Source organism: Triturus cristatus, chromosome 12 (assembly GCF_964204655.1).
Source record: "Triturus cristatus chromosome 12, aTriCri1.1, whole genome shotgun sequence".
NCBI classification, from domain to species: domain Eukaryota; kingdom Metazoa; phylum Chordata; class Amphibia; order Caudata; family Salamandridae; genus Triturus; species Triturus cristatus.
This window is the reverse complement of record NC_140595.1, coordinates 384187785-384213659: the sequence shown is the minus strand read 5'-3', so window position 1 is coordinate 384213659 and position 25875 is coordinate 384187785. Positions and strand designations below refer to the sequence as shown.

At 46.2% G+C, this 25875-nt stretch overlaps 1 protein-coding gene across 7 annotated transcripts in view; it reads right to left on the bottom strand.

Annotated features, from left to right (window-relative positions):
- Positions 1-5371: 5371 nt before the first annotated feature.
- The window catches only part of NUDT7 (nudix hydrolase 7), a 59149-nt gene continuing 38645 nt past the window's right edge, over positions 5372-25875 (bottom strand). For all 7 annotated transcript variants that reach the window (XM_085639267.1, XM_085639266.1, XM_085639268.1 and 4 more), the window contains one exon: positions 5372-6114. In XM_085639267.1, the coding sequence (XP_085495393.1) occupies positions 5755-6114 (360 nt within the window). In that variant the 3' untranslated portion in view covers positions 5372-5754. The remainder of the gene's footprint in view (positions 6115-25875) is intronic.

The window sequence follows — 25875 nt, the reverse complement described above, 5'->3', positions numbered from 1 at the left end:
CCCAGATGAAATGGGGTCACAACCTTTGGTAAAAAAAGATGCCCTGGTGCGAAGCACCACCTTGTCCTGAAGGGACATAAAATAAGGAGGCGAGCTGGATAATGGCTGTAACTCACTCACCCACCGGGTCGATGTAATCGCCACTAAGAACGCTGTTTTGATGGTCAACAGCCGGAGGGGACAATTGTGCAAACGCTCAAAAGGAGCGCACATCAAATATGTGAGGACCAAATTAAGGTCCCAGTGTGGCATAATAAAGGGCGTGGGTGGAAACAGGTGAACCAGCCCTTTTAGAAATCTATTTACAATAGGAGATTCAAAGAGAGAAGGTTGGTCTGGCAGCCGCAAAAAAGCAGACAGAGCAGAAAGATAACCCTTAAGAGTGCCCAAAGCAGAGCCCCGCTAGGCAAGGGTCAGAATGAATACAAGTACAGTAGAAAGAGAAGCAGAAAGAGGGTCAATAGACCTTTCTGTACAGTATAATACAAATTTCGGCCAACTGCAAGAGTATACCAACTTAGTGGAGGACCGCCGGGCTGCCAGAATAACATCACAGACTTTGGGAGGAAAGTCAAAAGCCATCAACTGCCGCCGCTCAATATCCACGCATAGAGGTGCAGAGTTGATAGGTTTGGGTGGAGAACTCTCCCCTGCTGCTGCAACAGAAGATCCTCCCAAAGGGGCAACCTGATCGGAGGATCAACACTCACGCTCAGAAGCTCTGGATGTCAGACTCTACTTGCCCAGTCTGGCGCCACAAGGATGACTTGGGCCTGGTCGCTCCTGATCTTCTTCAGAACCCTGGGCAGGAGAAGGTAGGGGTGGAAAGGCGTACAACAGGCCTGAGCTCCACTCGCGACGAAATGCGTCACCGAGCGATAGCCGCCTTGGAAACTCCAGCATGCAGTACTGCTGACATTGCACGTTCTCTTCAGAGGCGAACAAATCTAACCAGGGTTCTCCCCACTGCTGAAAGAGACCTTGCGCCACCTCCGACTGGAGACGCCATTCGTGATCTGCTAGGCATCGACGGCTGAGATCATCTGCTCTGAAGTTCGGAGAACCTGACAGATGTTGAAACCACAGGGTTATGCCCTGATGTTCCAGCCACAACAGAGACGTAGGGCCGCTCGACAAAGGGTCCACGACCCCAACCCGCCTTGCTTGTTGCAGTACCACATGGCAGTGGTGCTGTCCGTGAGCACCTGCACAAACTTTCCCTTGACGGAGGGAAGAAATGTTTTCAATGTCAAGCGAATTGCTCGGAGCTCCAACACGTTTAAGTGGAGCCCCGTCTCTGCCGGAGACCAGTGACCCCTGATCTCCATTTCTCCCAAGTGGCCAACCCATCACAGAAGTGACGCATCCGTCACGATTGTGAAATCCGGTTGCGGAAGGGGGAGAGGTCTGCATTTGACCCAATCTCGGTTAGTTCACCACCACTGCAGATACTTCGCAGTTTCTTCCTAAATCTGAACCATGTCAGTGAGATTTCCCTGATGCTGTGCCCATTGGAACTTAGAGTCCCACTGCAGGGCCCGCATACGTCATCTCCTGTGTCTTACCAACCGGATTCAGGAGGCCATGAGGCCCAACAGCCTCAGAGTCAACTTCACCGAAATCCAGGATAGAGGCTGAAATATCGGAATCATAACCTGAATATCCTGACTCGCTGTTCGGGAGGATAAGCCCGAAACTGCACTGTGTCCAGAACATCTCCGATGAAAGCAAGCATCTGAAGAGTCAGGTGTGACTTCGGCATGTTTATAGAAGCCCAGCGAATGCAGGAGGTCCACCGTAGTCTGAAGGTGGGAGGCAACTGCCTGGGGCGAGGACGCCTTTAACAGCCAGTCGTTGAGGTAGGGGAAGACTGAAAGCCCTAACCTGCGCAGCGGAGCCGCAACCACTGCCATCACCTTGGTGAACACCGAAGGGGAGCACGGAAAATGAAAGTGCTCGTGGCCTACGGTGAACCATAGGTAACGCCTGTGGCCCGGCAGGATGGGAATGTGAAAATAGGCATCCTCTACCATCCAGTCTCCTTGGTCTAAGGCAGACAAGACTTGAGCCAATGTGAGCATTTTGAATTTCTCCTTTTTAAGGAAAAGATTGACGGTCCGAAGATCCATAATGGGCCGAAGACCCTTGTTCTTCTTCGGAATCAGAAAGTATCGGGAATAACAGCCACTGCCTACTTCTGAAACTGGAACCCTTTCTATAGCTCCTTTGGCCAAAAGAGCCGTAAATTTCTCTTGGAGCAGTTTTAAGTGATCCTCCGCCAGCCGTTCCTAACTTGGCAGAATAGTAGGAGGAAAAGAAAGGAAAGGAAGAGAATAGCCCTCCTGGACGGTCTGCAAGACCCACTTGTCTATTGTTGTAGTTCTCCAGCGGGGGAGATGATGACGAATTCTCCCACCCACTGGAGTAGTGTGGTCCTGCAGAATCAGCCTAGGAGTGCTTGGAGGCTGCGTCTGCTGGGGGCCGTGTGGTAGACGACTTCTGGCCTCCATTCCGAGGACGGAATGTACCGCGTCCACACGCAGCTTGAGAAGTCTGTGCGGGACGGTGGCTAGCATAGGGCTGACGCAGCTGGAAACCCCTTCCGTTGCCATGAAAGGGGCGAAAGGAAGACTGTCCACGAGGAGTAGAACCTGACAAGGGCCGAGTCAGCCTTTTCCCCAAAAAGGTGGGTTCCATCGAAGGGTACATCCATCAAATTGGCTTGGACATCCCACAAGAAGCCAGTTGTATGAAGCCAGGCGTGGTGCCTCAAGGCCACTGTTGATGAACTAGACTTGCCCAGCGAATCGGTCGTATCCAAACAACACCGCATGGAAATTTTGGCACATCTCTCCAGTCCTTGAAAGCCTGGGAGAGCACAGCCCGGGCCTCCTCTGGGACCTGTGGCAGCACATGCGCAACCGTCTCCCAAAGGGAATGAGAGAAACGGCCCAATAAGCATGCAGTATTCACCGACCGCAATGCCAGACTGGAGGAAGAAAACAACGTCTTCCCTAAAGAGTCCAGTCTCTTGGTTTCACTATCTGGAGGGGCAGAAGGGAATGCGCCCTGGGAAGTAGAGGCCTGCACCACCAAACTTTTTGGGGTGGGGTGATGGCTGAGGAGCTTTGGGTCGCCCAGTGCTGGGCGATGGCGGCGTGTAATCGTCCTGTTCACAGGAGCCCCTGTGCTAGGTTTGGACCAAGTTCCAAGTTCCTAGTAGGGTGTCCGTAAGTGCCTCATTAAAGGGCAAAAGGGGTTCAGAGGTGGAAGCCCCAAGCACTTCAGTCAGGAGATTAGTCCTGACCTGCACGGAGGGCAACTCCAGTCCAAGGACCTCAGCTGCCCTCTTAACCACCATAGCATAGAACGCCCCCTCCTCCATAGGTACTGTAGGTGGAGAGAGCATGCTAAAGTCTAGGGAAGCATCCAAACCACTGGCTTCCCCAAGTTCCCCATACCAGTCCATTGTCTCCTCAAAGAGATCCTGGTTCTCTAGAGGGTCTCCAGACTCCTCCCATTCCTCTCCTGAGCCTAGCATGTCCTCAGGGTGCTCAGGCGACAACATGGAACCCCTGGGTTCAGTTGACGTTGGAATCAACATCCTACAACGCCGTTCTGGCTCCATGTCGTCGGGGATGAGGATGGGGCTTGCGCTACCCACAGCCGCCGGCGACGCCACTGGCACCGACTTTGGGTTCGATGTCGAGGAAGGTCGCGTTGGTATGACCGGCGTCAAACCGGATACGAGATCGGACCCCTGAGGCCCCACAGGCGCCATGGCCGAAGCCGATGACGTTGGACCCGATGGGGCCCCATCCGACCCCGCGGGGCACGAGGGCTCACCAACAGGGCCGTTCCGGTCAACTACTCAGTGCATGGCCTCGTAAAATTCCTTCATTTGAGTGGGAGTTGCTCCGGCTCCCGGAAATGCAGGGAACCGCAGAACCATGCCTAGAGCATTGGTGCTCCTTTACTCTCTGGATGACAGACGCCAGTTGAGGTGAAGTCGAAGTCCACTTGTACTTCTTCTTTTTGTGTCTCTTCCCTGAGTGTCCAGATGACCTCAAATAGGAGGAAGAGGACTTATGGCTCCGAGAGCGATCCCGCGACCACCTCTTCTTCTAACGGGATCGTGACTGCCTCGGAGTCTCGCTCGACGGTGTCGACTGCTGGGCCGCGAGCAACCTCAATGCCCGCTCCCTCAAGGGTCTTCGGAAACATCACCCGGCAGTCTGAACACGACTTCGAATCGGCTTTGCGTTCAAGACACCACAGACAAACGCGGTGGGGATCGGTCACCGACATCGTGCGGGAACAAGTCCCGCACAGTTTAAAACCTGTCTTCCTACCCGACATCCCTCGCACACGAAGTCTTCCAAAATTTCGACAAAAGTCAAGAAAATGCCTGCCAAAAAGCGGCAGAGGGGTAGCTCTTCCCGGATCAGCGCTTAACTGGCGCGGAAAGAATAGAATTGACGCGCGCAAGGGGTATTGCTCAGCAAAAGTTTCTACATCTAGCCTGACGCCTGGGAAATTCAAAGGTATGGAATCTGCAGCTAGAAGTCTCTATCAGATGCGCCGGCCACCCAAAGGTAGAGCGTGCAGAGCACAGGTAGAAGACTGTGCGCGGGCCCCCTAGCAGCCGGCTGACTGCACTGCCCACCAGAGCCTAGCATGTAGTGAGACAGATGCGTAGGAGCTAGACATGTTCTTGCAGCCGTGTATGTATATATACACAAGGTAAATTATGGTTAATCAAGCCAGCAACAGCAACGAATACACAATTATCTCTTAGAGTCACACTTCCCAGCAGGAAACTAGTATTCCACACTTGTTTGAGCTGCGAAATATCACTAGCAAAGGCAATATAAGTGCAGAGAGAGAAAAAATCTTATCTGAGGCTGCTGGAGCAGCGAAGAAAGAGGAGGATATATAGTCTACAGAGAATGTTATGAGGGTCTGCAAGGCCCGGATTGGATGGACTGTTTTTTGTTTCCATTCCCAAGGACCTATTGGAAATGTGATTTAATGTTGATCTACATAAAAGTAATAGCTTCTGGTGTAATAAAGTCAAGAAACTTAAGCCTAATCCTCGCCTTCGGTCCTGACATGGAATCTTGCAGCCATCCAACATTCTAAGGCAGACAAACTTTCAAACTGCCGGAATGCACCTTTATGAAACATAGGAAAGGGGAGTACATAATGTAGAAACTAGGAAGGTGATAAGTTAATAATTGGGGATTAAATTAATTACTGGTAAAAGAATAACATTACAACTTAAGCACCAGTAAGCAGTATGGGGAAATGGTAGAAAAAAGAATTCCTTGTCGCATAGACTATCAGCTCCAAGTGAAATGAATTTCAATGATTGCCAATGGGGTAACATTATTTTAATGCCAAATAACAGTATTTTTTTAGTGACACCTAGTTTGTATGCTCCTCTTCAAAATGGAACCAGAGACAAAGTATTTGAGCATTCCACCACTATGTGACATGGGTGTCAGATTCACTTAAATTAAAAAGCGATTGAATATGCCTTGTGTGCATAGAATATAAGTGAGCAAGCCATTGCTACAACTTGGGAAACAGTGTTTTTTACAGATATTGAAAAGATTGAATTTTTTTTACTATGTTCAAGGTTTTTGTCATTTATATTTCTATGCTTTTGGAAAACTGTAATGACAAAACATAAGTCAGGCTGAAAGGGTATACTGATAACTATGCGAATAACTTAAAATTTTAAGACGCTAATCATAGCTTACTTTTGTTTAATTCTAAAACTAATTGCTCAGAGGATGAAATTAGATGGTCAACATCAAAATGGACATTAAATGATGGCCTCGTTTCCAAAAGTATCACTGCTAACATCAGAGCAAAATGTGCAGTAAGTCCAAAAATTGTGAATACTTTTTTTGACTCTGGGTCTTTGTATTCAAAAAAATGTACAGTTCTTGCAAGCTTTTTAAACTTTACAGGGACTGAGTGGTATTTAGCTGGCTTGATGAAGTAGTCTAGTGGAACCACAAACACATCAGTCACTTCATCTGGATTGGGACATGGTTTAAACGTTTCTTGTATAACTGCCACGACTGCGGTCACCAAAGTTCCATCCTGTAAAGAAACAAATTGTGTCAGAAACATAGGTAAGTGAGATGCATATGTAATCACCGATATATTTCATGTTCTAATACCCTTCGTTCTTGTAAACAGATTAAATCTGTCATCAAAGACCAAACGTTCTTTTTAAGCGTCTTTCTTTTGTTATTCTGATTTAAACCCGTAATATTTCATATTAGCAAGTCTAGCTTAGGCATAGTCATCTTAAGGGTGTCTTCAAGAACACAACACAGTATTTCAGAGTGTTAGTCATGCTTAAGGTATTTTCACTGTGATCGTTTTATAATGTTCTTCACACACGCCTTCACATCCACTGCCAACCCCAATTACTGAACACCCACCCAGAACTCTAGAACATGCACAGAGGCCTTTGTCAATGGCTTTGACGTCACACCTTTTTGGGGAAAATCAACCCTAATATGGCTGTTTTTGTACAGCCACCGAGCACCCCATCAGAAATACCCTCACCTTAGCTCAGATGGATGCCTTCTAGAGAAGTGATCTTACAGAAAAGGAATCAAGTTTTTTCACGTATGTGTTTATCTTTCAATACCTACAGGTGGTGCTCCTTCGAGGTTAAATTTAATTGAATTGTGAGCTAATTCCATCTATATCCAACATTAATATACAATTATGCATTACATACGACCAAGTTGATTCGCATATTTGGCTTTCTCGTCTGAAGTTTTTTAAAAAGTGCTCAACCAAATTTGACGACTGAGTTAAGCCAGCTGGTGAATATATATCTGAGCACCTGCTTCCTGAAAGAGTTTAATTAGTTGGCAAAAACATCATCCGCTTTCCACGGTGACATGGCAATATCATGAAGTTTCAAAAATGTTGAATTCTCAACCCAGCCTTTTGAATTAGGCCATGCTTTGTCACAGAGTAGGTGCCGAAAAAAAAATCCCATTTAAATGAAATGGTTCTTGGTTCTACTTAAGCCCATTTTTAGGTCTGGCATTAGCCAAGACCTTTTGAATGTAATAAAATTATATCTGCAATCTACTTCGTTATAGGGGGATTCAGCCATCTCTCAACATCCATTGGTTCATTCACAGTTTTTCTTTCAACCAATACAGTACACAGCAAGGGGCCCAGGTTCAGCCCACTTCAGGCACTGGTTTACCTTGCTGTGAGAAAAAACCTTTTACTCTTGTGCAAAGTGCACTTACACAAAGAAAGCACCCCCTTCAGCGGGCTCAGACCATTGGACTGTGATTGTGTTTTTATTTTGTTTTTTACAGTTCTGGGACCTTATAAAGGAACTCTGCCTTGCGGTCTCGTTCCTCTATACGGTCACAGAATTCCTCTGTGATTTGCAATATTCTTTCACTGTATGACGGGGTACTATAACCCATATATAATACATGGGATTTTGCAATCCCTTTATGAGCTCCTGTGTATAATTTCTTTACTATCGGTGACTTCTGACACACTCCGTAGCCGATTCTAAAGAAAACACATTAGGAAGTGACTGTAATAAGCTATTGCAGTCGAGTTCTGACATCACAATGCCTGCTGCCAGAGCCAGCAGCCGAGGTTAAAGGAAGGATCAGGGCATGGAGCAGCTGTTTAAAACAACAGGAAAATGTAATTATGCTTTTCTTTCTTCTCTTTTTTACTAGCTTAAAATGACAAGCAGAAAGAACATGATGATTTTATGACAAGACCGGAGATTCGTCTTCTTTGTAACACTGGCGACGAGGATGGGATCTCACATGATTCCAAGTTCCCTTTGGTGTTTCCACCCTAACAAGTTGGATCCCTTCTGGGTGATGTAAATCTTGTCCACCGTATTCCTTCCTTTAAATCCTATCTCCATGGTGGTCATGCCCAATACGGTTATGGGATCCCCATTGTAACCCCCAGGTTGGATGTCAGGGGGAAGTATATCTTCTTGACAGGAGGGAAAACGTTGGGAGAATACCTTGGCGTCAACTAAGGTGAATGGGGAACAGGAGTCTGCGAAAACCGTTACAGGTTTATTGTCCAAGGTGATATTGCAAGAGGGAAATTTAGCAGAGTCTTCTATGTCTTTAAGTTGAAAGATTATCTTGGTGTCAGAAGAGGATTCATGCTCAATTGACAACACTGATTTGGAACGCTGTTCCCTGCAAACCCTGGTCAAGTGTCCCCTTTTCCCGCATTTATAGCGAGTGACTGAACGGGCTTGGCACACACGATTGTTGGCTAGATGACTCGGGCTCCCACACCTATAACACTTGAGTTTGGTACCGGAAGGGAATGTATTAGAAGTTTTACTCTTAGTATCTTTTCCCACCTCATGTTTGCTTATGGCATTGACCTCAGGGGATTTGTCCCCCTTCCCTTTCATGGCAACCATGCAGTCAGCGGTGTGCTCGATCCCCACAGCTATGTCAATGGATTCTTTCAGATCAGGATTGGCTACCAGCAGCCTCTCCTGAATCTTGGGGTTGTTGGCGCATATAACCAACTGATCCCTGATGAGGGACTCTTGCAAAGACTCAAACTTGCACGTGTTTGCTAGACCCTATAAAGCAGCAATGTATGTTTTGACTTTTTCACTTTTACCTTGTGTCCTTGAAAATAATTTATGCCTCTCTAATACCTTTGATAATTATAGAAAAGTAAGAATCTTTCGGCATGTTTTTACACATTATGAACTACTGCAGCTTTTTTATTAGAAAACTAAAAAAAACCTGGCTTGTATTGAACTGTTTCTAAAATCTTTTTGCAACAAACATATAACAGGTGTTCTATGTGTTTAATTTTGCACTAAAGGTTTTATTTTTATTCTCCATGTTTGCAAACATGTTCTCTCATACATATGAAAGAGCTTCGAACAAAGGTTTTAAGTGGTTTGTGGGAAAGGTGATGGTGTGACCATGTATTATATGGGATAAAGTACCCCCTACTTAACATGATACAGATATTGCAAGTCACTCGGAGTTCCGTAACCTTATAAAGGAACTTGGCCTTCAACCTCAACCCTCTATATAGTTATGAACTACTCAGTGACTTGCAATAGCCTTATAATGTATGACAGGGGGTACTTTATCCCTTATATATTTTATATTCTGATCTGTTTAGTGATGAGGATACGTTTGCGTTTGTTATGCTGTGGTATGTAATTGCTGATATTGCAACAACATGCAGCCATCCCGATTTTAGAATGGCATATCTACTTTGTCATTACTGGAATGGTATTCCGCCAGCTCCTGTTTTTGGCCTGTGCATATTAACCACCACAAGATTATCAGTACTTATCAGTTTGATTTCACTGATCTACTTACATTCCCTATTGATCAATGTATTCATACCTCCTGGGGAGGAGCCATCCTGCACCTTAGAGTCATCATAGTCAGAAGAAGAGGGGACCAGCTCTGCCTCTGACATTTAAAAAAGTGTCCATTACTCCCAAAGGTCAAAGGCACATGTTTATTGCTGCTATATCACTCATCTTCCTAAGTGATTTGACAGCTTTTAGATTCATTAGGTCAGTCTGGAGCACTTTGAGCAGGCAAGGCACTTTCTGGTATCCAACTAACATCAAGCAGAGTGAGACTGCAAGAGGAGCACAACCAAAAAAATATACTATCGGCAGTTCTGGGTTTAAGGACAAACAGCCTCAGCAAGAAGTCCTAAAAGTACAGCCATGGAGAAGGTAGGAATGCACTACGGCCAAGACCTAGTCAACCATCATGTTTTCCCTCAAGATATGTGGTTATGAGAGTGGCCATAAAACTTTAATTAACACATATAAGACTTGCCATACTAGCCCACCATGGCAACTGGTTGGGGATTTATAAGGCCTCTGAAACCAAAGGCTGGAGTATGATTGTACACTCACGGCACCCAAACATATCTGATTAACTTGCAAATCAATTGGCAGGCAGGGAGAGTCAACTTATTATCTGTGTGGACTGTAATTGCTCACTGTACAATAGCATTTCATTGAGTTGAAATATCAGTCATTGCTGAATGCAACCAGTAAGAGCTTCAGTTGCAAGCTTATGTGAAATTTATGGTCTATTGGACAGCTGGCGTATCTTTAAGGGAACGATCCTGGCTAAACATTTAATTCATACTCAGAAACACTATTCAAGCACTGATCTTTTTGTAAAAGGAGCAGATTATACGTGTCTTAGACCAAGCATCGGGTGGACTTTTAATCAGGGTCTGTTGCTAGAATCAGCCAATCCCCGGATGATACAAGGATCAGTTGTCGATTTTATGTCTCATAACATGGTCGTATATTGAATGGAGTGATTTTAAAACTTTATTTAGAAGAATCAGGCTAAGCTATCTATCAAATAAGAAAAGATTCCTCAAACGAAAATGAAACCGATTTTAGCTTCTAGTCAATTTTGAAAATAAGCATGCTAAAGCAATCGAAAATAAAGATTCAGCAAACTATAATATATCAGAGGTGATTGCTGCCTAACCTGATGTTTAGAGTGAGTATTCGGAGCAAAAAACAAAAAAAGTGTAAGAATACAGTGAGTCTATGGGTAGGATCCTGGCAATGAAATTGAGGGAAGATATCATGCAGTTATTTAGGTTACTGGCGATGGCAACTTAGTCAAGTTTCATCAAGTGCATCATCAACAATTTTATTCAAGAGGTAATTCTTGTAAGAGTACCTCTATTCATACCTAAACTCTACTCATTTAAAAGACTTTTCAAAGGAAGAATCAGAGATTCATAATAATCTGATTGCAAGTCCAAAGATAACCTGCTATTGCTGATTTTCTGGCTGATAAAGCTCTGGGAGAAGATGGTATACCCTTAGAATTTTATAAAGCTAAATATGATTAATTATTCTGTTCATGTGCTCCCTATATTTAGAGTATCAGCAATCTGGCATATGTCCAGTGTCTTTGTCTCAAACAAATAAAGTACAAATATACAAGTATAAAGTCCTCAATAAAGGCAAACTTCCTGGAGAGCATGGGTTGTATTGGCTGATTTTGTTAATTAAATGCAATAATATTTACTAAAAAGTTCTGATTTTCTATGAAAGCATGATTACTGCTCACAGTCTCACCATGACAACATGGTTTTGTTCCTGATAGAGGCACTGCCAATAACATAAGCTATACAATTACTCTACTTAGCAAACACAACAAGATGATGGACGGAGTGCTGAAACTTTTCAACCACTCACCCCCAGTCAAGAGATCTCGGTTTAACCCATAGTTCTTTTGCTCACTATGTCACCCCAAATTGGACACAGCCATATGCATACGGGAAAGGAGGTATAATCATTTCTGAAGCATCGACATTTTGAATATATTATCATTATATATATTATATTTGACACAATTTATGTCAGCGGTGTGATTAACCCTGAGGTACATAGCAGCACATACCTTGAATTGTGTTGATCTTGCATATGACTAAATGAATTACTTATATTTTGTATTATCTTTTCATTTTGTTAGTGCCCTGCTATATCACAAACGAATATGGCCTCTGCTTCAATAGACTTTATAGTTGTGCCCATTTCGCATTAAAATTCCAATGTCATCCACAATTGCCGTTGGATTAATTATATATTCCTTGCTCATAACTAGTTAACATTTGCTTACAGTAAGTTGTGTAAGACTCTCACCCCCAGTCACATATCTGGGTTGAATCCATAATCGTTCTTCTGCTCACTAAGCCAACCCAGTTTGGATCCAGCCATTTGCAAATCAGTCTTGACCCTGCTGCTCATGGGAACAGTCCAGACCGAACTGCCAGGCCAGGTTTCCCTGGACTGGGAACAAGCATCTTGGGACTGGTTTCGGGAAACATAGCAGGAGCCCAACACTAGGGATGGGGTCCTCTGGGCCACTAATGACTCCAGGATGGTGGCCACGTGGGCCCCCCTCCCTTTCACCGCACGACCCACCTCCCCTTTATTCACAGCCGGGGGGTGCCAATCCCCAGGGACTAATTTACAGAGGATTTGCAAATCCTCCTTAGCCTCCTCAAATGATCTTACTATCACTTTTTTTTATACAGTACAGATGTACGCCTTCTGGGAAGGTCCAACTGTATCAGATCTGCCTTAACTTGAGCTTCTGCACCACATAACCATACAGATGTCTCTTTGCCTAAGGCGGATGCCCCACCTGGTCGTTTTGGAACATGGAATGAACATTCAAAAGCTATTGCAAAACTGAAATACATTTTCAGAGGAGCCAAGTGTCCTACAAGAGCTATTTAAATGTTTCCGACATAAACAAAACTCAGAGGATAGGGCATGGAGGAGTATATTTCAGCCTCGAGGCTGTTGGTATCAACCTGTAATTTTGACAAAGCTCTAGAGGTGTATATTCGGGATCAATTTCTGTACTGCTGTTCATCAAAAAAGATAAAAACGTTTTTCAAGTTGTAGAGATCCCACACTATCTGAAGGTATAAACATAGCAAAATACATTGAGAGATCCATCATGTCACGCAAATGAATGGCTTCAGAGTCTATCAGTCATAGAATCCCAAGTGTAAATACTATTTCTGAAACTGATACTGTGGGTCCCATCTCCATCAAGGATAGGGAACTAAATTTGCACAAAGGAGGTATAACAATATGCGTTTCAGAGGTGGTCCAGAATGCACTTCAACAATTTTTCTGCATGTCCTGCTACTAACAACCGCTGCAATAAGTGTGGTGAATGTGGCCATTTCCAAAGTGTTTCAGGAGTTCAAGGGTACCACTGCGCCCTCCACGGCCTGGTCGACCCCACGCTGCCCGCCTGCTCTGCCTGCCTCCTTACCTGCTGCCTGCCCGACCTCGGATCCCCGGCGCCCCAGCCGCCGCAGGGCCGCCCGACCTCGGATCCCCGGCGCCCCAGCCGCCGCAGGGCCGCCCACCAAGCCCGCATAGGTTTTCCCGCCGTTCCCTGCCGCGACCCCGCCCCCCCGCCTGCCGATTGGCCCCCGCGCTCCCCGCCTCCCAGCGGACCCTCCCTCCCGGCTCCCTTCTTATGACGCCCCCTGAGCGACCGCGCAGCGGACGCGCGCAGCGGGAGCACCGATTGAGCGCCGAAGGTGCGCCAAAGGTAAGCCCGTCTACGCCCGTCCGCGCCTGGACCGCGCCCCGCGCCAGGACCCCTGGCCCCCGCAGACCCCAGCTCACCCGCCGGACTTACGCCGCCGCCACCCTCAACGTTCTCAACACCGGCCGAAACCCAGGATGCTTCCGAGCCACCCCGAGACGCACCCACGGACCCTTCAGCTGCCACTCCTGCAAGTTCACCTGCATCCGGACCTGCACTGCACCAACACTCACCAAGCCGAACACCAGCAGCAACCACCTGAAGTGCATCCTGCTCAACACCCGCTCCGTCCACAGACACGCTGTCCAACTCTGGAACCTCCTCGACACCACAGCTCCTGACGTCGCCTTCCTCACGGAAACATGGATGAACGCCTCCTCAGCGCCCGACATCGCCATCCCAGAGGGCTACAAGATCACCCGGAGGGACCGCGGCAACCAGACCGGAGGAGGCATCGCCATCATCCACAAGAACACCATCCGCATCACGACCAACACCGACGACACCCTGACAACCGCCGAACACCTGCACTTCCAGATCCACACCGACCCCAAGACCACCCTCAGAGGCACCCTGATCTACCGACCCCCGGGACCCCGCACACCATTCAGCGAAGACATCGCCGACTTCATCAGCCCGCACGCCCTCCCCTCCGCTGACTACATCCTCCTCGGGGACCTCAACTTCCACCTGGAGAACGACAACGACCGCAACACCACTACCCTGCTTGACAACCTCGCCAATCTCGGACTCAAGCAGCTGGTGACCACCCCCACCCACCTCGCCGGACACACACTCAACGCCGTCTTCTCATCCAGCAAGGACATCGTCTTCAGCCACGCCACCGGACTCCACTGGACGGACCACAGCTGCATCCACTTCAGCTTCAGAAGGACCACGATCCACCACCACCAGCCACAGGTTGCACCAAGAAGCTGGAACAAGATCACAGCTGACCAACTCGCCGCATCCCTGAGCCAGCACCCTCCCGCCAGCTCAGCGAACCCCAGCCAGGCCGCCGACAACCTCACGAAGTGGATCAGCAACTGCGCGGACGAACTCGCCCCTCTGAGGACCCCGCCCAGCAGACCCGGCAGCAAGAAGGCCCCTTGGTTCACCGACGAACTCAAATGCTCCAAGAAGAACTGCCGAGCCCTCGAGAAAGCCTGGAGAAGAGACCCAACACCGGACAACATGACTACCCTCAAGCTCGCCACCCGAAAGCACCATCAGCGGATCCACGCCACCAAGAAAACAGCATTCAAGGACCGCCTGGACAACAACGCACACAACAGCAAGGAACTCTTCAACATCGTGAAAGAGCTCTCCAACCCCAACGCCGGAAACAACGACATCACCCCATCGCAAGAACTCTGCAACTCCCTCGCCTCGTACTTCCACAACAAGATCGCTGACATACACAACAGCTTCAGCACACAAACAACGCCCCCCACGACCGCACCAACGCCCCCCACCACCACCCTCAGCGCCTGGACACCGATCAACACCGAAGACACCATCCGCACGATGAAATCCATCCACTCCGGATCCCCAACCGACCCCTGCCCTCACCACGTCTTCAACAAGGCCGACGCTGTCATCGCACCCTGCCTGCGGGACATCATCAACACCTCCTTCGACACCGCCACCTTCCCGGAGAGCTGGAAGCACGCCGATCTCAGCGCTCTACTAAAGAAACCAACAGCGGATCCCACCGAACTCAAGAACTACCGCCCCATCTCGCTCCTCCCGTTTCCAGCCAAAGTCATCGAGAAGACAGTCAACAAGCAGCTGGCCGCCTTCCTCGAGACGAACGGATCCCTCGACCCCTCACAGTCTGGCTTCCGGGCCAACCACAGCACTGAAACCGCCCTCATCGCTGCCACCGATGACATCCGAGCCCTGCTGGACAATGGAGAAACAGCGGCCCTCATCCTCCTAGACCTCTCCGCGGCATTCGACACTGTCTGCCACCGCACCCTAGTGCAGCGCCTCAACAACGTCGGAATCCAGGAGAAGGCACTGGATTGGATAATCTCCTTCCTCGTTGGAAGGACACAGAGAGTTCGCCTATCCCCGTTCAGATCTGCAGCAACAGAAGTCATCTGCGACGTTCCCCAAGGCTCCTCGCTCAGCCCCACCCTCTTCAATGTCTACATGAGCGCCCTTGCGGCCATCGCACGCCAACACAACCTCAACATCATCTCCTACGCCGACGACACACAGCTGATCCTCTCCCTCACCAACGACCCCGCCACCGCCAGAGCCAACCTACACCAAGGGATGAAAGACGTAGCCGAATGGATGCCGACCAGCCGCTGGAAACTGAACTCAGACAAGACGGAATATCTCATCCTGGGCTCCTCGCCCTCCGCCTGGGATGACTCCTGGTGGCCCCCCGCCCTGGGCACCGCACCCAAACCGACAGACCACGCACGCATCCTGGGCTTCATCCTAGACTCCTCCCTCTCCATGACCAGACAAGTCAACACCGTCTCCTCGTCTTGTTTCAACATCCTGCGCATGCTACGTAAGATCTTCCGGTGGATCCCCACCGAGACCAGGAAGACGGTCACCCAGGCCCTCGTCACCAGCCGTCTGGACTACGGCAACGCCCTCTACGCCGGAACCACCGCCAAGCTCCAGAAGAGACTCCAGCGGATCCAGAACGCCTCAGCGAGACACATCCTCGACATCCCCAGACACAGCCACATCTCCAGACACCTGAGAGACCTGCACTGGCTCCCGGTCAACAAGAGAATTACCTTCCGGCTCCTCACCCACGCACACAAAGCCCTACACAACCAAGGCCCGAGTTACCTCAACAGCCGCCTCAACTTCTACGCTCCCAAACGCCATCTCCGATCGACCAGTCACGCCCTCGCCGCCGTCCCCCGCATCCGAAGAGCGACAACAGGAGGAAGGTCCTTCTCCCACCTGGCCGCCAAGACCTGGACCTCCCTCCCTCCCAACCTACGCCTGACCCAAGACCACCTCTCCCTCAGGAAGAAGCTCAAGACCTGGCTGTTCGAGCAGTAGCGGACCCCCCCCCCCCCCAAGCGCCTTGAGACCCTCCGGGTGAGTAGTGCGCGTTATAAATGCCTTTGATTGATTGATTGATTGAAGGGTATTGATGAAAGTGAGTAGTATAAAGGGTAAATCTGAGCAGTGGGTCCACGACTTGTCAAAAGTGGTGCTCACCATCAACTCTGATGATGAAAATATTGGGAAATCTAAAGGCCCACGGTGCGATGTGATAATAGGCGGCCAGAAACTAGTAATAATGGCAGATTCAAGAAATGTCTATCACCATTACTTCAGATTCTCTCTACTTTCAAAAGTGGAACAAAACTCTGCTCAACACAACAGATAAACATCCCAAGGAGTTTGGAGAGTAGAACATAGACACGAGTGTAAGACCAAAACTCAAACAAAAACTAGGACAAATTATGTTCATAAAGGGTTATTCCAACTACTGATTCATCTGAATGGGTCAATCCAGTGGTTATAGTGAGGAAGAAAACGGATGAGATACGTTTATGTGTTGACTTGAGTACACTGAATAAAAAAATATCATTATTGATTGCCGTCCCCTAGCCAAAGTACCTGACTATTAGCTAATCTGGCTAAATCAAAAATCTTTCCTGTTGGATCAGCTTACCACCAGATTCAACTTGCTTCTGAATCCCAGCATTAGACAACCTTCATCACATCCTTTGGTGCATATACATTTTTGTGCATGCCTTTTGGTTTTGTGTCTGGAGCAACTGTCTTCCAAACGTTTGTGGGCACGATTTTGTTCAGTATTACGAGTGTGCATGCCTTCCAAGATGACGTGCTTGTTTTTGCTGAGAGAGCCAAGGAGTATAACCTAATTTTGGAGAGAGGGTTATGTGTGTTCAAGAGTGCTGGAATCACTTTGAGGAAAGTAAAATGACAATTTTTAACACGTCAGTTGGATTATTTGGGACATATCTCAGACCAAGGTATGAGACCCAAAATGTCTCTTGTTGCAGCCATCCAGGATGCTTCTCCACCTTAAGATATGGACATATTGCCTTACTTTTTGGATCTTTGTGAGTTCTATTGTCAGGAACACTTTGGCCTGTGCCAGTATTTTGAATTGTCAAACTGGAAAATATGCTCGTCTAAGAAAGGCAACCAAATATCCTCATTGGAAAAGATTTCATTCTGTATCTAAAAAGGCTTTGAGACATTATTTAAGCTTACTTAAAGACTCAACTAAGATGATTCCAGGAAGTGATGCGCATCCTCTAGATCAGAGTCAGCAGGCTAGTGGTTCCCGGCGCGAGAAGAACGAAGAGCGTAGTGCGCATGCACAAGCAAGAAACTGCGCACTTCATCTGGTGTTCGTGAGGCGCCAGTAGCGTCTTACCTCAGCGTAAGTCCCTCAAAGAGATTGTCATTTTAGTCAAGGCAGAACTAGTGTCTTGGTTTAGCGCCTGTATAGCGCTTTTCGAGTAGTGTTCTTAGTTAGTTTCTGAGTACCTAGAAAGTGTCTCAATTGTGCATTAGTGATACTTCAGTAATTTAACCCAACTACCCATGAAACTCGGTACCTTTATGGCACTAGAGTAACTTGTCACAATTCCAAAATTCTCGAGCTCTAATAGGAGAACTATAAAAGACATTTTTGAGGAGAACCTCCAGGAAAATAACCTATCTTGCCTGAACAGAAAGTAGAAGTCAGAACTTCAATGAGAACAATACTGGTAGTGTCTCAGCTGTTTCACAAGAACAATTCCCAGCCAACAACTGGTAAGAGAAAATGTTTATTATCTTTTTTGATCGACAAGAGAACAGTATACGAAGGATACTCAAGAAAGAACAAAGACTGAAAAGAACAGATTTGCAAAAAGAATCTTGAAAAGATAATTAATTCTCAAGTGCTAAAATTCCTTCTAGCACAGTATTAATCGATTAATGTGCTTAACATTAATATCCAACAACCAAATAAGAGAGAAGCTGTTGCCTTACTTCTATTTGGTAAATAGAATGTTGAATGACACATAGGTTTAAGATGTCTCAGAAAAAGCAAGATTATTGAGGTATGCAGGTATTTTCTTCTTTCCAGTGCAGGTATCATGATTAAACTCAAATAGAAGAATAGACGGAGGTAGGGCAGAGGATTTCCTTAAACCTACGCAGCAAGCCAGTCTCTCTTTTATCCACTTCCCCCTTCCCCTCTGCTATTTCCCTCACCAATAGATACTGCTATTGGTGGGAGTACTAGTGGAGGAGCTTTGGGACTGTCTTCGACTCCTGTGGAATCAGATAAAAGGTGCTTCTGACAACTATTCTCACTTCATACATGCAAAGGTATGTTCTTTTTTGACAACCCACTGGGAAGGAACAGCTCCCAAACCGAACTGACTGGCATGCAGAGTCCAAAAACACAATTTGACAGCTATAAAAGATGACAAGGCTGGGGCAGAGAGAATCAAAACTGTTATCCTAAGAAAGACTTCATTGGCACTATCAGACCAATCATATTTCTCACCCTTTTTAGGAGACCGTGAAGAAGTTGTACCACAAGGGCTTAACCATGTATTTCATGTGTCTTCCTGTGTTTCTTTTCCTGTTACATTCTGAGATCATTACATGCTTTGATTTTGTTTCTTTTCCTGTTAGATTCAGAGATTATTAAATGCATTGATTTTGTTTTCATGTTTAGGTTTTGTGCATCTGGAAATTTAGTTTTTATGTTTCTTTCATTTGGGGAATTCCATTGTTGTTTATTTTATAAGGGGAAAGGTGAAGTAAAAGTGTGTTTATGCTTGTGTGGAATTTACGTGTCATGCGAGCCTCTGTTGCTCATGTTTGTTTTAGGTTGTTTTCTAATAATCTGTGGCCCACATTCTGCTCCCTGCTTCACTAGTGTTCTGATGGGCTGTTGACCAGGTCTTCGGAGACACAGGCGAAGCAGGAGGAGCAGTAGTTGGTCACTTTGTCCTTTTTTTGGAATAAAGACTTACCTGGCAACTTCACATATCCTGCCTGTTACCTTGTCACATAATGCAACTTTTGCAAGTATTATTCAAAACTCGCATCAGGGTGCATTTTGAATGGCTTTGTGAAAATAACTTATTTTCTTTCTTAATAAAATCATTTCTCCTGTGCGTGCTATTCAAGGCCGTATTTCTCCCCGCTTGTTAATAACCTGAGCACTGAAGCTCTAAAAAGATTGTCCATTGCCAAAGGTGTAAACATTTCCTCTCAAATTCAGTCTTTTATTCTGCGTTTCTTAGATTCAGATTAAAAAATGTATTGTACAGTTATTTATAATCATTACAATTGCGCTAAAATCAATATAATAAAAAGAGCATTAAGTCCACTGATCAGAGGGAGCCAGTCACTGTATTCAGAAGAAGGGTATAGAAACACTATCAATAGCAGTGATTTCTGGAGTATTTCCCCTCTGTGCCTGTTCTTTAGCACAGTCTAACCACATAGGAGTGTCCTGGACTGATTCCCATTTAGGGTTACGTTGTTGTCTTCGCTATACGATAAAGTGCTTTGTGCTGCTGATCCCGAATCTTCCGCCATTAAACCTGCTGGCCTCGAATCTCGGTATAGCTGGAAAGAACCTTTTGTTTGAAAGTGTTTCTTTTGGATTTTTAAAGGCAGACGTTCTGCATTCAATTGTAACCCTTTAGTTGCTATAAAGCGCTTTATGCTACTGAATCGCCATATTTACCATGAATCAATTAGATGCATAGCTGTTGTCGCCCTCATCTACCTGGCGGGATGTTGTGGGACTATTCTTCGGCTGCTCGCAGCTTCGAGTTGCTATCCTGAAGAATGTCAAGAAGCGTGCTGACGGCTCTGTGGATTCACCTCACAAGCAGCAGAGCATTGTGTTGTGACCTGTGCAGACATTTAATCCTCGCATGCGGGGACGCAGCCAAAAATCTCCTGTATGGGAGTAGTAGTTTACAAGTACAGATTATGTCTGATAGTGACTCTGCTTCCGCTGAGCACAATTTACATAGCCTGCTTTCGTCCCCTTCTCTTCTTCCATAGCAGTAAACTTTAACCGGAATTAGGCCGAATCTTAATTTCTTTACATTCATTTTCATATCCTAGGCCAGTGTTTGGTATTGATACATCGGAAATGATCACGGGTCCTATAAATTGGTAGCCAAACTACTGTGGGCCTTTCATTTCAGGTCTGTCATGTGTTGGTCCCGGGATGTCAGCTTTGCTTGCTTTAAAATCACTATTGCTATGTGTTTAGCCGGGAGATCTGTGGCCCATATTCAATGTGCTTCTATATATGTCAGGGAGCTAGTCATGTACCAAATCCAGATTGATTCTTTTTTGCTTATCAATGGCCATAGAATATATTTTACTGTGCCGGTGGGGGCCTGCTTTAGTTTCAGACAGTAAACTGAAAACATTGCATTTAATGTTAGGTGTTGGGGAGATAGGTTGAATTCTAAATGTACTTGGAAATGGGGTGTATGCTCTGTTTAGCCATGTGACCACGAAACGCAATGGCATCATAAGCGATGGTAGGTAGCAGCTTACTGGCCACTACCTTTAGGACGATTGTGTCTGTGAACTCTGGATAGATGTTTTTAGTTTGCAAAGAGCCAATGTTACGGAGTTTGAGGCTGCCTGCTGTGGAAGTATGTGTGCTGTATGGCAACACCGACTGTCCCGCAACCTGCCTAAATATTTGTATGAGCAAACCTTCTCCATTCTGTACCCTCAGAAGTACCATAATCCACTCTTGATTATCTTTTGAAAGACAGTCATCACTTTAGTATTCGCTATATTAATCCAAAGTTCATTGTCTTCACAGTATTTGGCCAAGGTACTGAACAGACTCTGAATCCCAATTTGTGACGGATCGAATAAAAAAGTTTCATTAGCATCTTGCAGCAGGTGTATTTTGGGAGTGGCAATTTTGGGGAAAATGCTCTTGCTTCTTCTAGGTAATCTTTTAGTTCGGTTAGGTATAGATTGAACAGCAGAGGCACTATCGCACATCCTTGTTTTAGGCCCTTGTTAGTGTCCACCTTTGCAGATGTGGTCCAGCAGTCACTTTTACTTTTACCCATGTGCCTTTATACAAAGATATTATAGCCTTGAGTGGATGGACATGGGATCCCCTACTTATTCAGTTTAGCCCAGAGCGTGCCACTTGAAACATTGTGAAAAGCTGCGGTAAGGTAAATAAAGCCAAAGTATAAAGATTTATTTTTTGCCTGCACAATTTCTCCTATCAAATGGAAAATACAGAGCAGGTCAACTATGTCAAAACAGGTCAAATATGGCAGCTTTTTCTAAAGCCTGTTTGGCATGGAGGAAACCGATTTTTTCCTTCAGCCCATTTTCCAATTCCCTATTTAGAATGCTGGGGAAGCATTTTCCCTCTATGACCAGTAATGCAATCAGTCTGTAGTTTTCCGAATTTGTGCGGTCTTCTTTTTGTGGATTTGCACTAAAACTGAGCCTCTCCAGTTTTCTGGAATTGATGCTTAGAGTATGTAAGATTGGAAAGTTGGAGATATTAGTTATGCACAATTTTGGGGGCCTATTTGATTATATGCTGCTGAATGCCATTTGGCCTGAGAGCCATCGTTTGCACGCAAGGAACCAATCACTGTATCTCCTTGAGTTGTAGTTATTTTTTTTTTACAACCAACTTTGAGTTGTGCAGCAGAAGACCCCAAAAGGTCACATATAGACAAAGGATTCTGTAGGATGGATCCCTCAACCATACAAAATACAACCATATGCAAAGAAACTGGTAAACACCCACCCGCCCCAACATAGCAGCTAGATTCTTATACAGCTGTATATCTCTATCTCGATGTATTGTATTTTACATTGTGGCCATATTGTTGACTCTCATTGCCCAAGGGTAGGCCAGCTGCATGTACCAGCTCCAGGAATAGGCCCCTGAGGTTTGCCCATTGCTGCCAAACTTTCAAATGTTTCTGAAGGGCATCCTCTGGCCAAACTGGGTTGGTGGGGTGAGTAAAAGAACAATGGATTAAACCAAGATCCTTGAGACTGGGGGTGAAGGTTTGCATTGGTCAGCATTCCGCCCATCAATTGTTCCTTTTGCCGCCCTAAGTGGGAAGGGTATGCCCAGATGTGGGTCCTGTGCTCACTGCACCAATGGATTCAAGCTAGCCTCACTGATGAGGGGTGATGCCCGGAGACCAGTCCCAAGATGCTTGTTTCCGGTCCAGGAAGGACCTGGCTTGGCATTTCGGGCTGGACTGTTCCCATGAGGAGCAGGGTCAAGACTGATTTGCATATGGCTGGGTCCAAACTGGGGTGGCGTGGTGAGCTACAGAATGATGGATTAAACCCAGATCCTTGTGACTGGGGGTGAATGTTTGCATTGTTCAGCATTCCGTCCATCAATTGTTCCTTTTGCCGCCCCAAATGGGAAGGGTATGCACAGACGTGGTTCCTGTGTTCACTACGCCACTGGATTCAAGCTAGCCTGGCTGATTGGAGGTGATGCACTGAAACTGTTCCCAGGATGCTTGTATCCAGTCCAGGAAGGACCGGGCAAGGCAGTTCGGGCTGGATTGTTCCCATGAGGAGCAGGGTCAAAACTGATTTGCATATGGCTGGGTCCAAACTGGGGTGGCGTGGTGAGCAAAAGAACGATGGATTAAACCCATATCCTTGTGACTGGGGGTGATGTTTGCAATGTTCAGCATTCCGTCCATCAATTGTTCCTTTTACTTCTAGAAAGTTGGCATTTTCCTTTCTTAGCCATTTGGTACCTGCAGCCTTTCTCTCGGTCACATGATTGGGTGCAGTTGACAGTTGGACTCTGTGTATTCCCCCTAGACAGCCATACACCATAGGGAGCTTAGTTGCTGCTGGGTTGGTCATCACTGGCAGAATGGGAGGGAGGAGCTGGGCACAGCCCCACTTAAATCTGAATAGGCTGTGTCCTGCCTTCACACAAAGGTCTGCATACCCCCTGTAGTTAGTCTGGAGCCAGGGCAACAAATGTAGGCCACTTGTGCATTTCAAAGGGAAGCCTTTAGATGCTTCCTCCACTTCAAAGGCACCACTGGGTATAAATACTGGACCTCAACTCTTCAGTACACTTCTGGACCTGTAGATACCCTACCAGGAACAAGGACTGCTGTGCTGCTGAAAGGATTGCCACTCTGCAGGACTGCAGATCTGAGGGACTGCTGCCCTGCTGTGCTGACCTACTGCCCTCTTGCCTGGGTGAGAAGGACGGGACCTGCATCTGTTTAAACCCAGCACTCCAGAGTGACTCCAAGGGCTAGTTTGCTGACATCCTGAACTAAGCCTCAGCGACGGAAGGTTCCAACAACCTTGACCCCAAGCACCCGGACTCTGCCATCTGTGAGTCTACTCAGTCAAGTGGTGCCACCCCCGTCCTAGACCCTTGGAAGTGGGCCTAAGGTGTTCTGCAGCATCTGTAGATGCTGCTAAACCAACGCATACTCTTTGCTGCGTGGCGCAACCCCAATCAGAACTGTCTCATTGTTGCTGCTGCGTGGATCTTCCCTGTTGCAAAGACGTACATTGCACCATAGTCAACGCTTCATCGGAAAAGCTGCTGTGCAATGCATCCTTGGCTCAGACCCTCACATCCCTCATCGACGGTAGCCTCAATGACGGACTCCGCATCGCAGCTCCTCGGAACCAATGCATCGCCCCTACTGGACGACGCCTCCTTGATGCTGGACTTCGCATCGCAAGCCCTCGTCAGTAGGATTTTTTATGACAATACAGGACCTTTTATCATAGCCTTGCCACATGTTGGAACCAACGCATCGCTTTGGCTGTGCGGCAAATCTTCGACGTGGGACCCTCACAACACTTCACAAACCAGGATTTATGGTATTTTGTTCAGCTGGCCTATCTGGGTCAATGTAGCCGGCCCGTGCTCCATCACGGTTGGCCTGAACCGGTGACTTGGTCCCGGTCCTGCACGGCCAGATATTCACAGTTGGTGGTTTGAGCTTTTTGGTATTATTTTCAGTGAAATCTTTATACTTGCATATCTTTGGGCATACTGATTGGATTTTTGTCATTTTGATCTTGTTTTACTTATTAAAATCGTCTCTTTTTTTCACAATTGGTGTGGGATCCTTTTGTTGTGGTGCTTTCACTTTGTTACTGTTGCACAAATACTCTACACATTGCATCTAAGTGAAACCTGACTGGTCTGTGCCAGGCTATCAGAAGGTTGAGCACAGGTTATTTTAGGTTTGCTTTTGCCTCACCCTGACAAGGATTGTGGTTGTTGCTTGACCAGGGCTCACACCCCAGTTAACCAACAACACAATTTCTAACAATAATAATTTGTTATTATTATTAATCACGAAGAACACTAAGAGGAGGGCAGATAGACATAGCAGTACTAGTGAGAAAATGGTGCTGTGCAGCTGAAAATGGTCTAGAATAATGCAGGTACTGCACGGAGGGGCAACGGACGTATACAAACTGATGATAGAATGAATTAGGTTGGAAAGTCACTGGCTGACAAGGGGGAGACAGATGGATCCTGCAATGGGTGTAGGAGAGCATACAGTGGACCCATGTTCTATCTTGGAAAGTATAGTGGCCTCTGAAGGAGTGGAGATCAGTGTGCCATCACCTCACTGATTGAACTCTCGGTAATTTCAAATGATGTGAAAGATTACTAAAACAAAGGTTTGCAATGTATTTCTAAGAATATTTTACCTTACTCCTGTCACGTTACAGTGGGAGTTCCAGTTTGACGAAGTGGCATCTTTCAAGCAAGTGAATCTATGAAAGATCTTATGATGGATAACTTATGCATGACACAGACATCCAAAAAATGGCACATAGCAACTGTGTATTTCCTTGATCGCTCATGTTGGCTGCAGCCTGCAATTGTTCCAGATAAGGTAACAGTGCTACAATGTAATGTTAGTTGCAGCTGCATCACATGCAATTACCATTACATTACAAGCAAATTGGATCTAAAATCTTGAAAGTCTAACTAACAATCAAGTCTGAGACAGTTTTATTTTATAAAACCACATGGATAATCTCCCAAAAAATGCCCCTCCATTTTCCATTCACATCTTGTCAGTATTACAATCATACAATAAAATGGTAGGTGTAGTTTAGCAATCGCACATCCAGAACATTCAACGTGGAGGTCAGGTATTAACTTGCAATCCGTGGAGTATCTTGTTGTTCACAGGGTATGTACATCCAGCTACCTTGGGGTGGATGGAAAACAAAGAATAGAGGTTCCTGGTCTTTGAATTAGAAAATAATAACCCAAAACACATGCTCAAATATAGTTCAGTATATAAAAAGTCCAAGAGGCTATGAAGTGCCAGAAAGTACAATTGTCTTTATTTCTGCTTCAGTCTACCAGTTTTCATATGACTTTATTGTGAATTAATTGAATATCAATGGCAGTCAACACGTGTTTTGTCAAACAATGACTTTTCAAGGCTGCAGCAGTATATAAAAGCAAGTTTATGCAAGCTATATTTAAGAACAATGAAGATGAGACAGAATGCACAAAACGGTTTTCAACAGAAAAAAAGAGATACAGACACCGAATCACCACTGTGTGCACTGCTACATCCTTAATGTGCTTGTATAGCTTGTTTTGAAAAAATTTGATCACATGCGACTTACCCCTATGTCACATAGTAAAATCAAACCTAAAAGATCGTAAACAAGACCAAGAGTCAAAATG